Below are 26,549 nucleotides of genomic sequence, written 5' to 3'. Positions count from 1 at the left end.
TAGCCTCTATGTTGTGTTTTCTGTATACATTTCTTACTATCTTTTGTCTATTGATCTTTTCTTTTAAGCCACGGCGTTGTGATAGCCACGAATCAACCTATGTAGCCAGATAATAAAAACGTGTTAATTTTGAAGTGAAGAATTTTCCAATTAAATTTATCAGTAAATAAATTATCTTTCCTGTGAGTTTAGAATTCTAGTATAGTTTCAGCGAAGATATTTCTGCCATGTTGCTGTTCGATTATCCCTGGAACATTGATGTAGTAGTTTTTATCATGATCTTATACTTAATTATTTTCAATGTGTATGGTACAAACTATTATATATGACTCTCTATAGCCATCTCCACTTGCCAATCGCTACGATTCAGTCCACTTCCACTCCTCTCCACGTTGAGGACTGGATGAACTGAAACGCAACCCTTGGCTGGCGTTCAATGACCATAAATACAAATATTATGTTTAATGTGCTAAGTCAGCGTCCATAAATACAAATATTATGTTTAATGTGCTAAGTCAGCGTCCATACTGAATACAAATATTATGTTTAATGTGCTAATCATTGTACTGGTTTTATCCATCATGGGTCATCTATTGGAAAAAATATCTCATCTTATCTTTATAAAAAAGCAGACGTATCTCAACACCAGAAAACCCCAGACGACATTCATCAGAGGTGAACATATAATAGTCTTTCTTAAAAGTGTCTTTAAATATCCGTGATGCAAACTCGGTCGTCTAGAAGAGTTTTGAAACTCATATAATCAACAGAATACTACTATACTATAGTTTTCAATACCACATCCCTTCAATGGCTTAAATATAAAATACAACCAAGATATGACTAAGAACAACTACGAGAGGGAGTCATGGCTTATAGGGATGGCAAATCAACATATGGACAAGAAAACTAGATTTTAAAGGTTTCAACCTGTCGCCTTTTTCAACTTGATAAGTCTGATATATAACCATCTGAATATAAAGTGCAAAACACAAATGTAAACAGGAAACCCACTTATACGCTAATATATGATATAATTATGGAGGCAATAAAAAATCATACCTGCACTTGAAAACACTATAAGCATACTACACTAAAAATGCTTGAAAAGTTTAGCAAGTTTTTAATATTTAAAAGAGAGGCGAAGGATACCAAAGGGGCATTTAAATTGACAAGGCTAAAAACCAAAAGGACAAACAAACAACAGTACACAAAGCACAACATTGAAAACTAAGGACTGATCAGCATGAATCCCACCAAAAACTGGGATGATCCCAGGTGCCCTGGAAGGATAGGTAGATCCTGCTTCACATGTGGCATCCGCCGTGTTGCTCATGCATGTATACACACCCAGTGATATGTCTTATTTCGGAAGGTCACTTTCGAGTGATAGGGTGTGAGATAGAAGTTACGACAATTGAAAATATCCGTCATCTCCTACGAAACAGGTAATCCATATAACGGTCGACTAATTCGTGATTGCTTCCGTAAAAAAAAACGAAATGATGATTTCAACTTTTCAACTTGGAACTCTTGGTTTTATAACTTCTTTGTGAGCAGTAATCTTCTATCAAGGAAACTCATGGCAGGAAATACAAGCCCTCGAACGTCGTATCAACTTGGAGAAATATACTCGTTATGTATAGACGCCTCTGATATGTTGATATACATTTGTACATAGAAGGGTCATAGAAATGAAAAGATCGCAATTGGATACCTGAAATCTTCTCTTTTGTCGTAAAGTTTTATATTGAACCTGGTGAAGTCTTGCCGTCTACATTTAGATATAAGTTGGTGTACTTCGGAGAAGATAACATGATAAATATGAACAGTTCATTAAATTTCCAACCAACACTGCAATCCGCAGTATTACACACAAAATTGTCCTCACGTGCACCTTATTCCATTTTCTAGTTAATACATGTGGCAGTCGTTGTTACTTGCATGCAAGTTCATGCTGATTGTGTTTGACAGGCAGTGCAATAACAAAAATTTTACCCAACTTTGCCTGAACCGTTTTGGCATATTACAGCATGATTTAAAAAAAACTAGCTAGTCTCTTGAAATGGTCTTGCCATTTTACAAGCACGACAGACATCTCCTAATCACCAAATCATTAAAATAAATGTTTTGTTGTCAATTATTATAATTCTTGCACCATCATATAACGAACCACCGATGTACAGTTACAGCTTGATTGATAGTTCCGTCATAACATCAAATCGAACCTGCCAATCACTAGCCTTGGGTGAAGAGAAGGAGTCACTGAACCGTGACATAGCAAATCGACTGGTACTCTTCGTGTGTACATCACTAGCGTATGTTGAATGTTGCTGGTACTGTAGGATAATGACAGCTTCTCCGATACAGTGTTGATTTCATTTTGTCACGTGTGTACAAGATAAATAGTACGGAGTTTGAACTGTTGAAAGCTATTATCGAGTGGTTTTGTCCCGAGGAAGAAATATACTGTTTGATATCTTATTTAATGATACGGTTGGAAGAATGATAAAACACTATAATCGTGTTATATTTAACAGAAAACAGCGCAAACAGGTAAATATTTTAATCTTTTATTGGAATTTAATTTTTAAAGTTTCTTGTAAGTTTCTTTTAGATGCTATATGTATTTTTATACATTTTCTTGTTTTTGTTTTCTGAAAATGATTTGAATTATATCAGTAACTACAATTCCTTGTTATACTTTTCAGTTTAAAATGTTAAATATACGTAAAATTATTCTCAAATCATGACCAAATCAAACTCCTATGTATTTGTGCATCAGTTCAATCTGATGAAATACGGACAAAGGTCCAAAACAATACAACTGGTCATCAAGTTACATGTCATTTTTGCACTAATTAAACCTTTCAACAATTAAAAACCAGTTAAAAATCTTAATTTTTCAAGTATCAAATTCTGTTGCTTTCTGATCATAATCGATCAATTATAAACAAAAATAAACAAAAATAAACCTGCCAATGTTTATAGAAATACTAAAGTCATAAAATATTGCCCTGACTTAAAAACTTCATTAAATCAGAGGATGGACAATGGTCACTTCGAAGAATGACCAGCCCGGGGGTCAAGATCAAACTAGTGATATGTCAAACCTAGTAGATGGCTTAATTTTACTGATGAATACTGGTAAAGGACAGCCGTTTTAATCATCGCCAGTCAGTTTAATGATTTTTGTACACAAATAGAGATTTATGTGTTAGACGGACATTTTTATGTATGTTTGACCCTGGAATTTGATTGTTGTGGTCATAGTTTTGATGTGTTTATGTGATTTTATGTCTGTTCTATCCTGACCTCTTCAATAATGCTACGAAGATGAAAATTAAGGACAATTTCACCTATAAATCAGGTAAATTTGAGAGTTCTTTTGGGGCGGTTCTTTTGTACCTATGTTTTATTGTGTTTCTAAAGGAGAAATAAAAAAGAGAGGACAGATGAAGAAAAAGTATTTGGCAAATCTGGATAATTAGTCGGGGGAAAAATATTTAAATTGCATTCAAATCTTTTTATACGAAATATGACACTACGTAATGAGATTTGAACGTGAAACAAATTTATGGATCATATTCAATTATATTCCTATTTTACTTATAAGTAATAAAAATTGTGTTTCAAAAGATTTTAGCGAGTCACGGCTCAAAGAAAATCTTTGATGTCTTACTGTCAAATTTGAAATGTAAGAACTCTATACAGATGGTTTTGCATGCAATTATGGCCACATGTTAAGAATTAGTGTTTTATCTCTTCCGCCTCATTTGAAGTAAAGTATAAATAGTCAATATTTTATATACTTACAACATAAACAAGCTTACCTAGATAAGTTGTATTGATATAACCTGTAGGTAATTATTATTAAATTATTCATACAAATATACGATAAATGGGGGACTTAGAATAAATCTTTTCTTGACATATATTTCCTTCTAGATATCGTAGTACCGTCACAAAAAATATCAATGTGTCTGCTTAAATTGGTTACAAAATAAGGGACATCAATATATAAGTATTTTTTTGTATCTTATCTTCGTATTGGAAGCGTTTGAAACCAAAAGTGTGAAAAATTCGACAATAACATATTATAAACGTATCCTGCTTAAAATACCGTCACAAAATATCAACGTGTCTGCTTATAAACGTAAGGACAACAATATAGAAGTGTATTTTTTTAATGTTTCAAAAATGTACACTACAACTAAGTATCTTATCTTGTTATTGGAAGCGTTTGAATCTTAAAGTGTGAAAACTTCGACAAGAACTTTGTTAATATTTCAACTGATAATCATGTGTCAAGACTTGTCATTCATCTTTGTTATCCAGATTCCTGCTATCAGAACCTACATTAAAATCAGAAGGCTTGTTTTAAGATGTCAGTTGAAAGAAGCAAGAAATGCCAAACATTATAACAAGCACATGCAACAGAAAATTAGTAGATTATATAAACAGATAATAGTTGTTAGTGCAAAACTAAAAGTGTTAAGATTACAACAAGATAAAACCACATTTTTTTCTGACAATTTAACTACTAGTATTTCACAAAAAATGGGATTAGGTTGAAAAAAATTGTGTCATTTATAAATATGCTCGTTATTATTTGTTTGTATACGAGTGAGGATACTCTGGAAATAGATAAATATGAAGTTAGACTTGTACTAATTTTATTTTTACAAGAAATTTTTTATTAGTATATAAAAACGTCATTCTTTGACCTATAATGCTTTACTTTTACAAATTGTGACTTAGATGGAGAGTTGTCTCATTGGCACGCATACCACATCTCCTTATATCTATATAAAATTTTATAAAGTTATATGGATGCATCTCAACCTTTTTCGTTTATCATTCAATGGACTGTACATGTATCTTAAATATCTATATATTTTCCGTGGAATTCAAATTAAAACAAGAAAACCAATCCTGGTTAGTTAGTATTGAAGGTTAAGGTTAAAGTTTATATTGAGTCATACTGCTAATATGTTGCCATGTTTTGTGGAAAAGGTCTTTGTAATAGAACCAAATTACCTTCTGTATCTTTATGAATACATTTTTGAATTGACATTATTTTGTTTTCAAATTTATCCCACCTAGCCTATATCATGGAAAATCTTGAATTTAACGTGAGTTTACACCTAGCTAAACCTAATGCTGACTGACAGTGGCAAAAACATCAATTATATTGACAACAATGTATAAAAAAAACCAATTTAGGGTCTTTTCAATTGCTTAAAATGTGGTATGGTCTTTGCACAGTGTCGAATGCCGTACGGTCACCTATAGTTGTTAATTTCTGTGTCATTTGGTCTCTTGTGAAGAATTGTCTCACTTGCAACCATACCACATTCTCTATTTTACATAATCAGTCATTAGACCAGTAATTTTCATAAATTGAGCGACAAAACTTATCATGCCCCTCCCCTTTAATAAAATAAGTTATATTAAAAACATATATTTTTTTGGACTTTCATGCAAGGACTACCTTGTTCCGTCTATATTATTCAGATCTGTTCTACAAAAAATATTTGACTTAACCAATTTATAAAAAAAATAGTTTTTAAATCAGACAAAAAAATCTAATTAATCAGTTTTGTGATAAACACGTAAAAAACAATACCAGTCAATATTATATAATTTGTCTTGTCTTATCTTTTGGGGAAGAGTTGTCAACCTAGAGATATTTATATACGACTGACATATTTACATACGTTTTCTCACTTTGATGAACTTGTCACACAAGTCATCTGTACACGTCAGATACTAATATTGACATATTTGGGGTTGTCTTGTATTCCGGGTGTAGATATGTTTGTTACCTGTTATTCTATGATTAAAGAAAGTACTCAGAGAAAAACAACAAACATGTAAGGGAGAGTTGAAAAATTACTAAGCTTCCTGATGTAACGAAAGCCCCCGGTTCCGAACGTTTCGGAGAAATAAACATGACGACTTTGGTCAAATGATTCGTTGACCACGATAACATGCAGTTGTTAACAGTAGATTCGGAAAAAAAACTTTAACCCATTTGTATCAATGTTAACAACGATGGTTCCTTCTATAGTAATGTGAGAGCATGGTAACAGTGACAAAAATCATGTAAAGCCAACCTTATCTCGCTGAAAAGATCGAAGTATGTTTTTGCACCTTTTATTAAATGCAAAGAACTAAACCATTCTGCACTGTTTTATTTGTGTAAAACTTTTCATGTGTTTGCCTTATGTCGACCATGGTCAACTTGGTCAAGCACTGAGTACAAAATTTAGGTATTCCATAGCGCTAATTGGATATGAACTTAGTAATAAGTGGCTCGCTTCCGCTGACCAACTTTTGATGGACTGCAGATCAATGGCAGGTTTCGAAACAAGACATATCAATTATGAAGAAGCAGGGGGTAAATGTTGTACATTTCTTATAATCCTGTGCTGATAGACTTTTTGTTTGCTAACCAATTAAATGACCAATACAACAAAGTAAAACACACCAATCCGCCACTGGCTATATTCAGGGAGTCAAATTGCTACAAATAGATGGGAGTGTGTTATTTGTGTTATTCTATATGGGAAATGTCTTCGTAAAAAAGTAGTTGAATACAATTCATATTTTCAATTACAAGTAATTACCTCAAATTACTCGGGTCACGTGTCAAGTTTCCCTATTTTTTGTATGTGAAAATTTTTGTACGAAAAATTGAATATTAAACTTTTATAAACTGGTCACAAATGATTGATTATCAGATTATCAAGTGGAAGAAAATAATATCTGTGATAGTGGTTTTAATTTTGAATTATGCTTTTAAATTTTTAACAAAAATGTACCCTTTTGCTGTTCAATTAAGAGGAAGCTGGATACTTTACAAACCTATACACCGTATACATAGAGTTAGTTTAGGACAATCAGTGTTTACAACTTTAATAAAATTTGAAGAGGCTTAAAAGATGTATAAGACTTTCATTCATAAGGTTGTTGAAGCTTGAAAAATAAATTCTCCACAGGAAAGAGTATTTAATTTCGTATACAGATTTAATTTGAATTCAGTTTAATCCAGAATCAGGGTAATGTAGTTTGTACAACTTTCAATAATAGCGTATGCACATTTTAGCCATTGGCCTTCCGACAACTTCTGTGGACATCTGTAAGTAATTTTAAATAATAAGTAGAGTCTAAGTAGGTTAACTGTTTCTTTTCGACGGTTTTTTCCTCCTTTTTTGGGGGTGGGTTGAGGGGGAGGGGGTACTTGTCAATCTTGTATATTTTATAGAATGACGATAATTTCATAAATCAACTTATTTATTCGCATAATTTATTTCGAGTTCTAAGACTTTTTATATATTCTGCTGGGCCGATTCTGCTAAAACACTGATCAGAATATTCTGCTAAAACATTCATAAGAAAGAGTTTGTTTACAAAATTGAAATATTTATTCAGTAAGAATACGATAATGGTTTTAAGTGAAATTGTGTCATATTTAAATGAATCAAAATGGACCCAAAAAATATATACATATGATTACTATTTTACGAAAAAGTTAAATGCATATTAAACAAAGGTTATAAAAATTAGCCTATGAGGTCGTCGAGTTTTTAGTATTTTTGAATATTTCAACATTCTGTTCAATATTTTACACAATCACCATAGAAGAAAGACGTAACATAAATCTACACTTTGATTCTTTGTTTATATTTATCCTTGCATGTCATTTATAAAATCATTTTTCTCTTTCTATTTGCTTTGTCCTGAACACATTCAGATGATAACCGACAAATCCATCTTGAAATCAAAACTTCCAAACAATTATGCGTAGAGATCGTCCTTAATAAAAATTTGTCTATTACTTGGATGACGGAAAGATCTTTTACTGATAAAGAAAATAATAAAACGGCAAATAATTGGAAGTTATCAATTATAGAAGATTTCTAATACATAAACTCAAGATTTACTGACTTCTAGTCTGACGGTTTTATTCGTACGAAGGCCGTTTATATGATCTTTAATCTTCAGTTTGTCCCAGAAATAATCTTAATCGAATTTAAGTAAATTAAATCGATTAAAGTTCAAACTTGTATCTTAATTGAAGTGAATGAGTATGTATTACTATTTGGCCAGTTAAAGGGGGAGGGGTATAGCTCTTAACATTTTGCAATGTAAGCAAGAAGTGAAAAGTAACCAAAAATACCACTTTGTGTGAAGACATAGTCAAATTAAAATATCGTCCTGAACATGTATGAGATATTTGCCACTGTACGTTAAACAACAAACAATCAATCAATCTAATTAAAATATAGAAATCTGATTTCGTTATACTCCATATACAGCATAACGAAATCAGAGTTATATACATTATGATATACTGAACCGCTTCTCTTTTATCTAATCACAGCCGCTCGGCTCAGGGTTGCATTTCATTCACAGCATGCTATAAACTTTGTTAAACTTTGCATAAACATTATCGTTTAAAAAATTATTCCGAGATATCAAAGGATCATTGACTTTTCATAAAATGAATATTCCCATCACGTTTTCATTAAAGGTGCAAGGAAAATTGAAAAAAATAATTATTTGAAGTGGACTGAATCATTTTGTTTCCTACAATGAATTTATCGGTGCATTCCATGACTTCCTATAGTTTCGTATATCTAAATACGATGTCTTCAAGCAGATTTAAACCACAGCTTGTTCATTTGCGCAGGTCAACACGCACATTCTAAACACGTTCCAGTGCATTCTATTTTGTCCGATATCACGATCTTTTTAGTTTTTCGGTTCTTTTGAACCATATTGCAATATGTTGCAATGTCTTCTAATACCTGGTCTTTGAACCGTGTCCAACGGTTTGACCCCTGTCGTCCTTGATTAATTTGGTAACATGCAGACTACAAGTCGGTATAAACATGACCGGATGAAAAATACATGCATTTGAATTTATTAAGTTCAAGCAAAATTCAAAGTTGAGACATTTTCATTGATGGGTTACAAGATTTGAAGTCATGCAGATCGAGCCTTAGTCAAAATGCACAAACACTTTAATATCAAAGTCGACAAGCAAATTATAGATGTCTTTACTAAGCATTTATAAAACCTAAGTGAATCATTTCTTAAGCCCTTTGGTGCTTTTGAGTTCTACAAATCTTTTGATGACGTCTACTCATTATGTATAGTAATTATGTTGTCAGCTTCCAGCGTCGGAAAAGATTACATTTGATAAGAAGTTGACCAAGAAACTTCTGCAAAAACAGTAAAAAGAAATGTTTTTGTCTAAACTTTTTAGAGACGCAGGTGCTTTATACTTTATTTTGAATTTCAAAAATAAATTATAATCCGATTTGGGGATCGACATCATTAACATGTAATTAGAATTGCATGAGTCTAGCTAAAATTTAATGCAATGGAATTGGTGGTTTAGAATTTTGCAATATGCTGCTCGTTTATTCATTGTTTTAGCTTCAATTTGAAGAAAAATCTTACAACCAGAATTACATAATTTCGGTTAATGAGGAAAACAAGTTTTGACAGTAAGCATGTAATCAGAAAATAATATATTCTTCAAGATATTTTTGAAACTGTTTTCAAATCATTCTATCATTAGTAATAAGATAAAGAGTATCTGTATATCCTCTCTAACAATGCTTAATCTTTTTCTCCATGTTAATTACATCCTCTGACAAAAGGTTCGTCCAGTTCAAGAAACAAATCTTGTATAATCCTCTAAAAAAAGGGGACCAACCACTGAACTCAGTCTTTATCATCAGATCAAACGGGAGCATAAAACCTAAAGATCAATTGTTCGCGCCATAATCGGATGAAAGTGTTATAGTCCGAGCTTATACAATACACAAACTGGACAAACTTAATGTGAGCATCGGCGGGAACAATAGAGAACACCCACGGTTAATTTTAAACCATTTTTTGTCAAGAATGTTTTTAAATTGTTTAACAAGCGATTTTAAGTGTGATGAGGGACAGTTAAAAGAATTCGTCACGTCCCATAATGAAAAAAGACGATCGCCTTTGGTGAAAACAACCAATTAATGTAAAATTTCCTCATTTACCGTTATGTCAAAATTAAAGTTTGTTTGAAAATATTACGAAAAAACGTGTGAATGGGGTGAGATTCTTTTTATTGATACGATTGGACTTTTACTCTGATTTTGTTGATAAAGATTCCAGACTAAGAGATAGTTCATAAAGTAGTAAGTTTACATTTTTTTACATAATTGTTTAATTTTAAATTGAAAAATTACGTGAAGGTGTTTTTCTCGTATCGTACAATAATCTTATTTTTCTCTATCATTCATCTGCTCAAAATAATTAAAATTGAAAAAAAAAAAAATAATTTTAATCTGGAAAGAAAATTGAATAATGCTTAATGCAGGTATTTTAACCAATTTTTTTGCCGAAAACTCAGATCTGAAAATTATTTCAAACATTTTGAGTGACACACCATGTTCAAAATATTTCTTCAGGTATTTATTTTTGTTTCAATTTTACAAAATTGTCCAAATTCACATTTAAACTGACCATTTAAACACCTGACCATTGAGATTAGTCAGTCCTCTTTGTGTCAAGCTTCTAAATTTTCAAATTTTACAAACTTGTTTATGAAACGATGCGTGCCCTTTGTCTAGGATTGTGTTCGCAGTGTATTTGCCATAATTGAAATTAAATATGATAATAATTGAAAGTAAATTGAAATTTTCTGTAAAATAATCAGAAGTTATCGCTGTCAATATTTGAAGTACTCTTTAAATTTCCGTCTTACATTATAGTGCTGTGTGTGTTCTGTGATTGTAGCTTTGATTTAGCGAGTAGTTATTATGTATAAAATAGTCAAATAGGAAAATAAATTCCATAGGATTTTAGATTTTAGGTGTGGAAAATCAATGGACTTTGATGTAGGTTAGTTTTTTTATTCTCCATTCTGAAAACCAATATAAATTACATTTACTTGTAATGTATTCTGAAAGTTTTTATTTGCAGTACAAATCCGATAAATTTTAAATAATTTTTAAATGATTTTTTTGTGTGAATATTACATAGAGGATAACGGCAAATTAATAATTAATACATTGCTGAAGTGCAAAGTTTACAATGCAACCAAGAAAGACAAACACGGCTATTGCATGGAATATAGGATGCGCTCCTCTTTTATGTTTTCGTCAGTCATATCACAATTCTAAACGCATAGATACCGATTGTTCTCTCTTTTATTCTACTCTTTGGATGGTCTTTTGAAAGTACAAATGTTCAATGATAAAGCTTTGTGTAAAAAATTGTCTGTTATTGATATATTTCCTTTACATTTAGATTTTTATCTTAACATTCGTCAAAACACGTCATATGGAAAACTGTAATATCTTTATTTTCTTTGTACAGTTGATTAAATTACGTGTCTGCATCTTCAATAATTGGATTTGCGCATATTGTGCATGGTTAGTGTTTACAACCAAATGTTCCCATCAGCAAGGCATGTTTTGACATTACTTGTAAATTAATCCGCCAGTTACAGCTGGTTAACGTAGATTAAATACACGTTTGTAATTTCTATAACTGTATTATTTGGGTTTGGTTTCTATGATGTTTCCATATTATTTGATTTGATTTTGAAATATTGTCAGTCACTTGTCGAAATATACGTCGCTGATCTAATTTGGTCGAAATGGTTTTTGATACTGATTAACAGTGCAAAATTTAATTTAGCATCAGCATAATTCTAAGAGGATAGTTTTGTACTACATTCAAATAGAGTCGATGTTCTATAATTTATTTTCCTTTTGTTATTATTTTCATTTATTTTCAACTATTTTTATGTTTGTTTTTTTTTTTGTAGTTCTAGATATGTTTGTAGTATACAATTTTGTTTTGTTTACAAAGATCAACTAAAATAGTTTCCATATTCCATAATAATTCTGCGGCCTTCATGACAAATCGATGATGATTAGTTTATCAATAATCTAACAATTTCTTAATATTTTTCATCAGCAAGATACTAGAAGCGTGTACTCGATTGGTTTTACACGACTTTTCACTATGCTTGATTAGTAGTATATTAGAATCAATGGAGACTTTGAATCACCACATGTTGACAGTTGCATAATCATAATGCATTTGTTCCGTATTAAAAATTTAATGCATTAATATTGTTATAATGTATGATATCCGCCGTAGGGAAAATATGATCGATATATTATATGCCTGATTTATAGTTCGACTTTGTACTCTGCGACAAAGTAGTTAGTACCTGAGGATGTACCTGTTACCAAATTTACAAATGGTAGATTTCAAAACCGTATAAATCAATCTGATCACAGAAAAAACAAAAATTAAAGTATACGATTAAGTTTGTTTATTTTAGTTCACTTATTCCATAGGGGTGACTATGGTATAACAATATGGCCGTTACCAAACGTAAAGTAGTATGTCATGTGTTCGGACACTGTGCTTCTATATGCCAAAACAAACTCTGAGTGTATGAAGTTAACCAGTTGGGAGGGGAAACATAAGAAAAAAGGCCTCTCTTTTTCATGTTCAGCACTCTAAATATATTTTCTATCATCCTTATCGACGTAATTGTTTGGCCAATGTTTGATTAGTTCTTGTCCGTAATGTTATTCTCTGCATGAAATATTTGGCTCTAGACGTAAAGCAAACAAGATTATCAATTCTGCTATGTTACTGTGAATGAAAAAAAAAGTCTAAAAAAAAAGTGGTATACTGAAAGTAATATATAAATCTGAATATTACACTGGCTTTTGCAATTTTAACAACATAACAGTTACTAGTCTAAATTAAATTGAAATGAATCCCCGCATTTAACCGTATTGCAGCTATTAAAGATTGATAGTTAATCTTTAATTTTAATTTTATCAGATAAATCTTTACATGGTTATTAGTTATTATTTAATAATTCGATACAAATTACAGATCCATTTCAAATACACGAATTTCGCATAAAATCCATTGAAATAGGCATAAAATATTTATAGCCATGTTTACCAATATTTAAGAAATTTGTATTATAAATGTATGTATCATACACCTGCCGTTTAATTGAAAGTAAAGGATAGGTGGGATCTTCTTGAGTAGATTACAAGACAAGGCGGAGAGAGAAAGTAATAGGTTTTGCAGACAGATACTGTTTTCGCGTAAAATAATTATTTTGCCACTTTAAATGCCGAATGGTTAGCTTTAATACCTATATCGGTAATTATATTTCATTCATTTGACAAGTTTTTTAACAAAAGTTTACAAACAATCCGTTAACTTTATTTACATAGCAATCAGATTACATGTGCCATTTAATACTTAATGCCATTTTTCTGTATAAATATTGATCTAATATTACATTTGCAGGGATGTGTGGTATGACGGTCTGACCAACCACCGACAAAAACAGTGTTTTAGCACACACAGCCATTGCCTCGAGGTGCTATACTTATAAGTGTCTAACATTACACAATCATTAATTGGAATTATACAAAAAATGATGGATTTTAGAAAGACTTACAAATAGTCACAGTAAAATTGTATTTCGTGAATGATTCAAATTGGATTTAAAAATGCTTGGATGAAGAAAAAAGTATGAAGCATTTTTGGACAGTATGGATGTTGTTAATGAATATTGCTTTAAGTATATCCGATGTTGTGTATCATGTTCCTGAAGAACAGAGTGCTGGAATTTTCATAGGAAATATTGCATTCGATTCAAGTTTAAATGTTAATATGAGTGATGAGGATTTCCGGACGTTGCGATACAGTTTTTTGACCGGAGATAGTCTGGTGCGTTCGATGTTCACACTTAATCAGTCAACAGGTAACTTGTACACAACAGACAAAATCGACAGGGAAACAGTTTGTCAATATTTAGAATCATGCTTTTTTTCATTTCAAACGGCAGCGCAATCAACAATCAAAAGTTTCTTCAAGAAAATAACAGTCAACATTTTCATAGATGACATTAACGATCATTCACCTCTTTTTGATTCTTTAAAAATTGACCTTGAAATAAGTGAATCCGTTCTCGTTGGTACAGCATTTAACATTAACGGAGCAAGAGATCTAGATACAAGTCCAAGTTACTCACTACAAAAACACATACTAGAGCCTGACAATCTTCCATTTTCATTAACATCAATCAAAAATTTAGATGGAACTTCCGTTGTAAGATTAATAGTCGGAGGGCCGTTAGATCGAGAAATCCGAAATTCATATCAACTCAAAATCATTGCACAAGACGGTGGTCTTCCAATTCGAAGTGCTGAATTACACGTGAATGTGTCGATTCTTGATGAAAACGATAATGCACCAATGCTTAGCAACTCAATTTATAACGTTACAGTGAAAGAAGGAGTAAGTCCCGGCTATGTTGTATTGAAGTTACAGGCTTATGATTTAGATTTAGGGCGAAATGCAGAAGTTCGTTACGTTTTAAGCCCTGTTCAGTCTGACACTATCAAAAGTTTGTTTTCTGTTAATGCCACATCAGGTGAACTTTATGTACTTAGTTCTTTGTCTCACGGCACATACAAAATTATTGTTGAAGTAAGTGACATGGGTGTACAGCCTCTTACGACACAAGCCCATGTGTTTGTAACGATTGAAGATACCGGAAACAATCCACCGAAAATTCATGTAAATCTCCTGAGCGCTGGGGATGTGGCCAGTATATCAGAGGGTGCCACCATGGGACAAGCAGTGGCACATATCGTCGTGGAAGATCATGACTCTGGAAATAATGGAATTGTATCATGTTTACTGAATACCAAATATTTCTCTCTACAAGGACTGGACATAAATGAATTTAAAGTTATCGTTGTAGAGCCGCTGGACAGAGAAACATCTTCCTCACATTTAATTACAGTGACTTGTCGTGACGCTGGGTATCCACCGCTCAGCTTCAGTCGAGCATTTCTAGTGGAAATTTTGGATGTAAATGACAATTCCCCTGTATTTAGTATGGATGTTTATTCTGCTTCCATTGCAGAAAATAATGCTGTTGGGGACTCCCTAATTCAAGTTGTTGCAAATGATGCTGATTTTGATAAAAATGCACACGTCCGGTATATGATACCGCAAATCAACAGTTCTCTTGTTCAAATCGAATCAGAAACAGGCCTTGTACGAACGAATGCTGTACTCGACAGGGAGCTTATGCCAAATGGATTTACGTTTAGTGTGATCGCCTTCGATGGCGGTAGTCCAGCGCTCTACGGAACTGCAACTGTCTCGGTTAAAATAAATGATGTAAATGATCATACACCGGAATTCGCAGAGAATTTATTTATATTTATTGTTGAAGAAAACATTAAGTTGGGCTCAAGGATTGGGAGCCTAACTGCATTCGATCGTGATGAAGGTGATAATGGGAAGGTAGTTTTCTCTTCTGGAAGTGATACAGCATCGTCACCATTTGTACTCTACTCCGATGGTAAAATCAAAACAGCAAAACCTATAGATAGGGAGGTTACTAAATCGTATAACTTTACAGTCACGGCGTCGGATCTAGGAAGTCCAACACGCAGTAGTACAGCACGTATTAATATTTTCATCGCTGACCAAAATGATAATTCGCCTATTATCTTATTTCCAACCGCAAATAATAAAACAGTAAGAATCCCAAAGACTACTTTGCCAGGTACCGTTGTTTCTAGAATACGTGCAGTCGATCCCGACGAAGGCATGAACGGGTCACTCGAATACTTGATTGATAGTAGAAATGATTCCGGTGTTTTCCTTATATACCCGCAATTAGGAGATATAGTCCTCCAGAAGAGTGTGGGACATTTGTCTGGCAAGAAATTTATCTTGAGTTTGATTATTTCTGACAGAGGTATTCCGAAAATGTCTAGTTATGGAAATTTGGAAATTGTAATCGGGAAGGAAGAGACTTCCGGTTTGCAGACTAATATCGTGATTGTTGTTGCTCTTGTTGGTGCTACAGTAATAACTTCCGCTTGTATAGTTGTCGCTATTTGTATCGTTCGAAGACTTGATTTTCATAGAAGAAATTCTAAAAATAAACAAATTGCTCAAGTTAGCAATTCTACAAATTCAAACAATGTATTGATAAATGACAATGGTGCTACTGACGATCAGAATTTAGAAAATGAACGAAAAAAGAAGGAAGTGACTTTTGCATTTCATGTGATTGATAACCCACAAAATCAGATGAGATTTGAAACAAGAACAAACATTAATGGCCCTGTTGGAACTTACGGGGTGAGTATTGTTTTAAGTTTTCAGGCTGAGGTGAATTTTGTTATCAGTTAAAATTGTAATTGTATAATCGTCATAGCTTCATTCGTGAATTAAATCTTCAAAAACATACACAAGCATACAAATTTCGTTGCAATATATATGTTTTTAACACTTTAATACGAAACCTCAAAGTTATTATTCGTTCGTCAAATGAGAACCACGTAACACGAGAAATGTCACACAGCAGTGTAACACCTACAGTATAACTTTGTAGATAAACTCATCGTAGATACCAGGACTAAATCTAGTATACGCGCGTTTCGTCTACAAAAGACTCAGCAGTGACGCTCGAATCCAAAAAAGTTAAAAAAGCAAAATAAAGTACGAAGTTAAAGAGCATTGAGGACCAAAAATCCTAAAAGTTTTGCCAAATACAGCTAAGGTAATATATGCCTTAGGTAGAAAAGCCTTAGTATTTCAAAAAAATCAAAAATTTGTAAACAATAAATTTATAAATACAACCATATAGATTGCTTAATAACTGCCAAGTCATACTCGCTCTTGATTGTTTTCTAAATATGGGAGTCAGAAATGTTCAAACTGGTCGTCAAGCAACCACAACTCAATTCACCTTTATTATCAATTGTGTGTGGACTTCGATTTCATTTTGAGCAAGAATTTCTGAAAATGCATATGTGCAAAAACATCTTAATTTTATCGCCAGCAAGCGAAGCTATATTTTGGAACTGAATCCTTCACAGAATACAATCGGCGATAACACCGGTACCAACGTCCCAACACACACACCTGCCATAAAATATAAGCCTAATGTACCCGAAATCTATGTCATATATAGATAAAGTATTCCTTAAATATCCAAGCATTTTTAATGTTTTAAAATGTGGGTGAGTTTTTTTTAATAAAGTCCCACCATTTATATCAATGAAATTGCTCATTGTGAAATAAGTCCAGATCCCTACCATCACCCGCTGGCCGGTGGCCGTATCTAAAAATTAATGTATATTTCGTCAGCGCGGTACTGTAAATATACGTTAGTTAATTTTTGATGCCTTGGACAGCTCCGTGTTACAGTTTTACGGTTTATTAGGCAAGGTCTAAAAGTCCGATAGTAAACAGACCACCTCATCTCGCTTCGTCCGTCATTTTATCGTCAGTTGCCATCTGCACTAACAGACATTTTATATGTCTGAAAGATGTTTGACACGTTTGTCATTCTCATGTGTGAAATTGATTTTCCAGATTATGATTTGGTATATATATACTACTTTACCAGACATATTTTATGCATCGATCATTGACCAGAAAAGTAACAGCTAATTTTACAAGTGAAAATACCAGTTTTCTCGACGGGATGTCCAATCAGTAGAAATCTATCACCACGTGGAATTAATTCTATAATGAAGAAAATTGTTTTCATTTCGGTCGTGTTTTATGCACTGAAAATTAAGTATTTATTTTGTTATCTTTGATTGGTAAGATGGTTGGAATATATCACTTATTTGATCAATCAAAATTTTAGTATTTTTGATAAATAAACTATTATCAGACACATATGATGAGCATCAAATCAGTGCAATTTGAACTGAATCTAATCAAACATTTACTATCAAACCAAGAACAAGATAATTGAATTTGATAGATGCGTGCATTTTTACAATTTCTGACCGAATTTCCGTAATAAAATGCAGGTTTGATGAAAAGTTCTGTCTAAACAGACTGTTTTGAACCTTAAAGTAATCAAAACTGATAAACCTTAATCTAGTATGATTCTTAAATACGTGCTTTTCTAAATAATGTTTTTGCTTATCTCAGAACTATCTTTTCTCTATCTTTGAAATATAGGATAAAGATCTATCAAAATGTATTTTCTGCCGAACTACAAAAGATTTCAAAAAACGTGTTTATAATTTCACCGACACAGGAAGACAGAACAATTCGTCTTATTCCAGTTTAATGCCAAAAATTTCTCAAAATATGTTGTAACGTCTTCTTTGTTTTGGACCATTTGCTCGCAAATTTGTATGATATGGTATTCCAGTTTAGATTTACCCCACATGTCTGACCAATTTATAAAAAATGATCCCGCCTTTTTCCGTTCGCAAAGAATGTGTAGTATTTCTAAAATCGAAACAAAAAAGGTCTACAAATATGGATATGAAGAAAAGTAGGCTATTTTCTTAGTTTCAAACTTCAAATTTTAGCATTGCAATCGATGAAATAATTTTGACGATTTGCAAACTTATATAAGTATTATTTTGATATATTTAAATTTCATTTTAGAAAACATACAAAATATTTCTGTATAGCATAGGTATCAACACTGTTGTTATTATACAAACAGATAAATTGTATTTCAACAGCAATTTAAACGTACGGAACAATAACGAATAAAAGTGTTAACCCTGATATTAAATTATAGATACACAATGACAAATACAAGAAAATCATTATTGTCAACACAAGTATTGGACATAAATGTGATTTAAATTTGCCAGAAACTTACTAAAATTGTCGACAAATTGATTTGTATCAACCTCGTTTGTACTTTTATATACTGCCTATTTAAAGCTCTGAAAGTCTTCTATGTTATCTTGAACCCAGAGGCTAAGGTTTATTTTTGATGGCGTAATACTTCTCAATTTTGAAAATATAATTTCGCGCCTGGACTGTTAAGATTTGATAACATTCGTCCATAACATCTCTTTAAAATTTTATAGTTCTTTGAATTTATTATTTAATTTTGTCGTTTCTATACAAAAAAGCTTACAAAACTACATGTCACTATTCTGTGCATATATTTTCATACATACAAATTGCACACAACTTCTTTTCATGATTTGCAAGAACATTTTTCTTGAAATGCACGATGATGCAAAACTTTAGAAAAGGAAGATGCTGAAGGGATGATTAAGATTTACGCTTAGCAAATTCTTCAAATAAACACAACATCATCTTAATTTTTTGATGACTACGAGCAAAGATTGCGACAAAGACTTTAAACTTTATGTGTGTATTGAAATTTTACCGGTAAGTTCCCACATTTTAACATGAGAAAAGTCGAAAATTTGTTCGAAAGTATTTTTTTGAATGCATTTTGATTTTACATATTAACGGTATCGGAATTTTCAATGTTAAATAATCTCTTCTCAAAATGGATATATAAATAAGACATTGACAAAATATCAAACTTTTAAAACGCATTAAACCAAGCTAAATTAAACAAATATGTACATATTTTTCACGCTTAAATTATTTCTTTGTATTTTCGTTTGTAAACCGATTAATTTAGATAAAACTTTTACGTGACCATCACATAGATAAATCTGCGTTGCCCTCTTGATCTCCGTAAAATATGGCATGCTGATCCGTATTTGATATGCTTATTAACATGGCCGTTAGGTAGTTAGAAGTTAAACGGTGACAAGACACCTACTTAACATTATAATATATACAAATGATAAAAGATGACTTATGGCTCTCAGAATTGTAAATTTAATCCTCTGAAATCCGTATCTGTTACATGATCTTACAAATATTAAGTTTTATTCATCGCTTGTAGATGATATTCAAATTCTTTTCAAAAGATGTAGGTGGGATTACTATAATGATTGAGTTTGAAGGACTCATGATCTTGCTGAAATGCACAAGTACATATTTCAGAAGATTTCAATACGTTTATCATATATAGGAAGACTATTGGAAATGGAAACTAGAACATGAGCCAATATAAGGGATCATCTGAGCAAAATCTTAAACAAAACAAGGGGAAAATATTATACTCTATAAAGGCAGCTGACAAAAAAGACAATGCACCCGAGATTGAAAACCCTGCCATTGTTGTCACAGGTTATTTTCTTTTTCGTTGTCCTGAGTTTAAAACATCTTGACAACACTTTTAATTCGCGTCTGCACATTATAGCAAGTTTGAAATTTGTTCACGATTTAGATTCCAAAGGCTTATTCCCATATATTTCAGATCTCTTTGATTTTTATTTTCGAACTCCTTAAAACACGATTGTGGTCTGAAAGAAACGTAATAAGGTTCCGGGTAGAAAATAAATTAATCATGCGCACATAACTATTCTGACAGTTACATTGAACCTGGGGGTAGAGTCCTGGATCTAAAGTTCTCTTATCCAAATATCGGCAATATTTCATGTACTTAAAACCAGATTGTTGCCCCGAAGACTTGTTATTTAAAAGCTTCGTACTGATTTAGCTCAGATATGGCGGGAAAACAATACACATCATACGACATTTTCCATGTGTCTTGGTTTAAACCATCAATGTCTTCTGATACAATCTTTTTGTTTCCTTGAAAAATATTTTTAACATTAACCATAGATTTTACAGTCATGAAACAAAAGTTTTTCTTTTCAAGGACTAAATTATAGTCAAACGAAGACAACCAAAAGGAAGATTTATTGAATCCAGTCTGTATATAGAAAACTCTTCATTTCTACCACATTTTTGCCACATTTCTATATATCGTATCTAAAGAACAGTCAACATTCCAGGGTTTCATTGGGGGGGGGGTCGAAACTTAAAAAAAACAGGTAGAATTTAAGGTGTGTATTGTGTATTTGTTGGAATCTTGTACGACATATTTTAGGCAGCAACCATTTGTTTTTCGGGGGGGGGGGGGGGCTATGTTTTTTTTCCAGGATTTGGTGAGATAAAAAATTGTTTTGTATCACCCTCAGCTGCCACTAAATGTAATGCTAAAATTGAAAGAAAAAAAATGTTTTCGGTTTGTCGCTAATAGATTGTTCTTCGCCGAAGGCGAAAAAAAGTTTGCACAGAAAAAAAAACATAGCCACCCCCCCCCCCCCCCCCCCCCCCCCCGAAAATCAAATGGTTGCTACCTTAGTATCAATTTTTAGTATCAATTTTATCATTTAACCTTTGAAACAACTTGAATTTTGCGATAACAGTGATTGGTATGATGAGTATCAACTGTAAGTAAATTGACAAATTTGCATACTAAGTTTTGACATGAATCTTATAATTTCAGGACCCCCTTAACCAAAAAATATTAAGACATCAAGAAGACAATAACAGCGAGACATCCGGAGAAACAAACACAAGTGATAGTGGCAGGGGATTAAGTGACGACGAAATTAATTTACAAAAAGGTTTGTTCTGAACTATATACAGATAGCTTTTTATTCAGCAACACTTTCTGTTTACTCCAAAAATCATGTTTTACTACAAAAATATCAATCATGAAGCGTAATGAATATGAAAAAATAAATATATGAATATGTGGTACGACTGATATCAATGAGATAACTCTTCACCATCACCATAGACCAAATGCAGTAGACGTTATAGCATGCATCTACAGGTCCGGGGCACAGTTTACCAATTTGATTTTCTGTAAAAATAAGTTAATGCATTGTATATATTACAAATCTTTGAATTAAAATTTGAAATGAATCCAAGTTTCGTGCTCTGAGAACAATTTTATGTTGGAACTAATGCATGGCAACACGAAACTTATGAAAACAGCAAGATGTTTAACGCAGAATAGCTGGAAACAAGTATTTTCAAAAGGATATTACAACTGACACTAGTATCTATAAAGGTTTTATCCTTTCTATAAATGTGTCATATTAAGCTATGCTTACTTTAGTTTAACACGATTTTATCAATGTCTTAAAAAAATCACACTTCAGTAAACCTGCAATCGATAATAGTGTACCAAACATACATTCCTGTCAGATTTCATGTTGATCTTTTAATTTGATAAGCAATATCAAGCAGAGAAGATACAAAGACATTGATTAGAAAAGTGAGAAAAAAATGATGAAGTAGTTTTGTGATCTATTTATACTTCCAGATTTGCTATTATTTAAAGTGACTTCGGTTGATAAAATAAACATGAATAAGATATTGAAAGGAGGTCTTGTGGCTCTATTTATGTTGACCCGTGTTGATGGTTTGTACAGTCGTTATGTTTCAGTGACCATAACAACCGAGGCTGTTCACAGAAAACCAATTATTCCCCCTTTTTTATTCCGGATCAAGGGGTTGAATTTAACAGTAATTACATGTATAGAGAGTATTCTTCTAACAGTTTGGTTAGCTTTATTGCTTACCAAAGATTTTCCAAATTGTTAAGATTCTTTAACGTTGTTTTTTTTGTATAATGATGGTTACTTGTTCAATTAGTCTACATATGGTGATAGCGCTGCAGTTTTCTTCTAGGACAAACCAAAATGGTTGACTGTTAGTCGTCTTTATGGTGTCGTTATGCTGTGAACACTGATGATTGATTCAGTTTGGCCAACATCAAGTTGATGGCAACCTCTCGGGAAACCCAACACATTATGTAGTAATAATAACAATAGGCATTGGACTATTTATGACTATAAGATATAGGTCAGATGACTAACATGTTCTTTTCCATGCATACATATTCATCTACTTTGTCATTGCAATTGTCTAATGACCAAAACTATAAAAATCATCTTCAATACAGTAGTTGGTACATTGAACCCTCCGAAGTTGGTGACATTTGAGTGCATGAGCATGCAAATGACTCAACTGAAAAAGATTTGAATTATTTGTTAAATTAGGACTTCAACATATTAAAATATGTATAAATATATTTCATTTTATATTTTACAGGGAAGGATCGGCGTAGACAAACATCCAACATCCATTTGCATCCTCACTTAAAGTCGTCACATCCGTTTTTTCATGATGGACGAGTACCTATATCGCCAATAGATCACCCAAAAAGACTAAAATTTTCATTTGATCCAAATGCATCTCCAAGTCCCAATAAGGAGATGGAAATCATTGGAAATACATTTTACTATCATCCAAAATCTCCATCGTTTGAAGAGGATAGTGGATCTACTTCCGGTATACATACGATTGATGAAGATGTCCATAGTGTTCATTTCGCGAATAATGTCGTCTGAAAAATAATCAAAATAATTCCAAAATGTATCTGTGATATATAAATTAATTCATAACTATTTCATTAGTGCAACTAATAAACACATAGTATCATATGCTTTCGTCATAGTTTTAAGAGGTTATCCGATATCCACAGCAACTTGCGACGAGAAGTGTCCGTAGTATGTAGAGGAAAAGTGCAAAACACAAATGGGGTGCACGATTAAAAGAAGAGGCAGTCATCAAAAATTAGACATAGCTATAAAAGGTATTAATTTAAGCAAGTTCAATTGTGTTAACATACACTCATGGTCGATAAAAACTTGTTATTCAACTGTCGGTTTGATCCCCTAAAAGAACGATTATGGAAAACCAGAGACATATAGTTCCATACCACATGTGTATCTCAAAGAAAACCATGCATTCACTTTATAATCATGCTTAAACTTTTACATGAATATTTAAAGCAAACTAGATTGGGAGAAACAGCAATACCAATAGTCTATTGGAATATACTATATATTGGTATTGCTTTTCAGACACAAATAAAAATGACAACCGCACATGAATAATACATTTTATATTCCTTATACCATAATTTACACAACTCCTAGTGTAATGACCAGTTTTACTATGTTAATAAAAAGCTGTGTGGTGTATATGTTATTATTGATAACATACTGCTTGTTCATAACTGTTGTTCTATTGTTTACCAATATTTATAGAACTGTGATATCCTTTTTTTTATTCAGCAGTGTTCTGTTCTTTCATCTTTTAATATGACATTGTGTTGTGGGTTTTTTTAAATCTTGTCACTTTGTTTCCTATGGTATAAACATGTTAATGAATTTACGTTTATTTTGTAGTTTCAAAGTTTGGTGAACAGACATTTGCTATGCTGGATTTAAACTAGATGATACCCAGACACCAAAGACATCGAATGTGTTCATACCGTACAATGTGATGTTGATATATTTTACGGAGGTAGATATTTGTCTGGTGTAGTCACAACCCTGACAATATAATGTTGGAATCGAAATGAACCCGGAAACAAAACTTGTCACCGGCTATATCATTATGGTTGGCTGACTTGGACAGTTGTTTAAGATGAATTGAATATATAAATCCAGGGCCGAGTATATTCAGTGCAGAATGCTACCTCTAAACTAAACCTAAAATGAAATACTCCTTTAACTGGTCTTCCCTCCTACACATAAGTATTTAATGATAGTCTATGCAAATGTTGTCTTATAGTATATGTTTTAGCGTCTTTGTATTCCAAAATATGAAAAAATGGTTTCAGTGTTCAATTTTCTGTGTGTTTAACCATTGTTATTCCGTCCATATATTTATATGTAATTAATAATTATCATTATATGTTCTAATACTGTAATTGTTTATAAATACACTTTTCAATTATTGACGAATGATGTCATGTCGGTGATCACCCAGCGATGTACTGAATAACTATTTACATTTTGAAATTATTGCTATTCGTGATAGTGCACATGAAGTTGTATCATTGCCTTTCAGAATATGTTATCCTATCAAACTTTAGAGGACTTCATTCTGATTCAAATACAGGTCACGTGCCCTCGCTTCTCTTACATGTGTTTTTATAACAGAAGTGTGGATGCAGGATATGCATTTCAATCAATCTGAAGTGGACCACTCATCACTGTTTCTGGATTGCATTCATTTTCCCTGCTCTTTAGAAACTTGAAAATTATCAAAATCAGAAGTGTATTACTTTTGTTTCAGTGAGTCGATTTTTTGTTGGCTTAAAAAAATACGCTCAATAAATTGACAGTTTTGTGAGGTATTAAGTCACAGGCTAATGTTTGTATTTTGCAGTTCAAATGATTTTTTCGTTTGCATCAAGTGATATTAATTATCCTGGGACTCTTTTAATTGCCAGAGGACAGCAATTGATAAAGCAAAAACTGACACTGTATTAATCATACACAAATGTGAAGACTTCATCAATCTTCCAGAGTTTCTTTGGACACAATATTAATCGCCACCGGAATAGGACAGATTTAATTTTCCTGTATTCCTCCATTGATTAACAGCTATTAGTCATGTCGAGTTTATACATTGCTGACCCTTCGTACTTAAAACCGCGATAAAAAAAATGGAAGCAACAAAGATGAGTCAAAGTAAAGATTTGAACAATCTTGTCTTTTTGTATCAGTTTCCCTATGTGTGTGTAAAGGTCATCATATATAAACATCGGGATGATATCATCTGTTGCTAACTGATAATTTAAATGATGCTAGTGCTTGTTTTAAACCACTGTGTTGTAAACATAAAAAATAACGTTGAACATGGTTATGAAATAGTTGATAGGGTTTTTGTTCTAAAAAAAAATCTCTTTTAAATCTACCCACTTTAGAAAAAATGTATAGTGTTCCTCATAGCAATTGTTTTTACTTATCTTTATATAAAGGCTATGTCAATTCTTTTTGCACTGTAAATTAATGATTTTTTTAAGGGGGGTTTTACAACGTTTTCAACAGAAATTCTTGTTTCAACAAATGTTTCAAAAGTAAGATCGCCATACCGACTCGAAAGACGCCTCAGGGTGCGGCTACATTAAAGACCTGTTGGTGACCTTCTGCTGTTGTTTTATCTATGGTCGAGTTGTTGTCTCTTTGACAAATTCCCCATTTTCATATTCAATTTTATCAGTCATTTTTGTTGTATGAAAGTTCTGAAGTAAGGCAAATATGTAGAGATATTGTAATTGTTTCGTACTTTTGTATGCCAATCTTAGATTGTTTCACATTGTTTTCTTAAATCATATTCTAACATTTTTCATGTCAATTTTAATGTAAACTCAGCCAACACTAAATACTTGCCACGGGCTGTGCAATATATATATGTAACAAAATAATGAGATATTAATAAAATAATAAAGACATGATTTGTGAACTTTGTTGCCTCTTTATATTTGTTGTAAAACATTAACATGAAAATCCCCATGGCGTCTATGGTATAAAATCTTCTACTATATAATTTACTCTTGATTAGATACAGCGATTTTTTAAATTATTTAAGTATACCACCACAAAGATTTTAATTAAATGTGGGGGCAATGTGCAAAATTCTTCACGTTCAATTTGAACACCAAGAACAAGTTATCAGCTATAAGACTACAAAATGATGTTTATAAAATCCTGTTTCTTAACTGAGAATTATAAATTGATGAAATATTCTATTTTGTATTAGAATAGGATCAGTAGTTGGAAAAAAATCAGAGCCTCTATCAGAAATAAAAGATTAAAAATCTTTTCAGTGAGATTAGAGTTACCTCCCTTACAGCTTTGTTAAACTTTACTCCTTTAATTTATGGAACAAGAAGGTATATAAATGGTTTTGTCATTACGCAATGATTTCTTTTTTTAATATAATTG

At 32.2% G+C, this 26,549-nt stretch overlaps 1 protein-coding gene across 6 annotated transcripts; it reads left to right on the top strand.

The window, feature by feature from the left end:
• Positions 1–2,276: 2,276 nt before the first annotated feature.
• LOC134696475 (protocadherin-9-like) lies at positions 2,277–25,622 on the top strand. 6 transcript variants are annotated; one of them, XM_063558301.1, is made up of 5 exons: positions 2,277–2,556; positions 13,360–16,224; positions 21,239–21,359; positions 22,858–23,401; positions 24,000–25,622. In XM_063558301.1, exons 2-4 carry the CDS (start codon positions 13,588–13,590, stop codon positions 23,154–23,156), a joined length of 3,057 nt encoding a protein of 1,018 aa, XP_063414371.1. In that variant the 5' UTR covers positions 2,277–2,556; positions 13,360–13,587; the 3' UTR covers positions 23,157–23,401; positions 24,000–25,622. The 6 variants fall into 6 exon arrangements, with proteins under 6 accessions (XP_063414371.1, XP_063414372.1, XP_063414375.1 ...); XM_063558302.1 differs by lacking the exon at positions 2,277–2,556 and adding an exon at positions 3,117–3,370; XM_063558305.1 differs by lacking the exon at positions 2,277–2,556 and adding an exon at positions 7,047–7,144.
• The last annotated feature ends 927 nt before the right edge of the window (positions 25,623–26,549 follow it).

This window comes from Mytilus trossulus, chromosome 14, assembly GCF_036588685.1.
Source record: "Mytilus trossulus isolate FHL-02 chromosome 14, PNRI_Mtr1.1.1.hap1, whole genome shotgun sequence".
NCBI classification, from domain to species: Eukaryota; Metazoa; Mollusca; class Bivalvia; order Mytilida; family Mytilidae; genus Mytilus; species Mytilus trossulus.
The sequence above is the reverse complement of the archived record's forward strand: the minus strand, read 5'-3'. Positions and strand labels throughout refer to the sequence as shown.

Bases quoted from the DNA above. Each gene is read 5' to 3' on its own strand.
- LOC134696475 (XM_063558301.1), top strand. From the start codon at position 13,588: ATGAAGCATTTTTGGACAGTATGGATGTTGTTAATGAATATTGCTTTA. The intron at 16,225-21,238 runs GTGAGTATTGTT...TTATAATTTCAG, and splicing joins GCCCTGTTGGAACTTACGGG to GACCCCCTTAACCAAAAAAT. The intron at 21,360-22,857 runs GTTTGTTCTGAA...TATATTTTACAG, and splicing joins CGAAATTAATTTACAAAAAG to GGAAGGATCGGCGTAGACAA.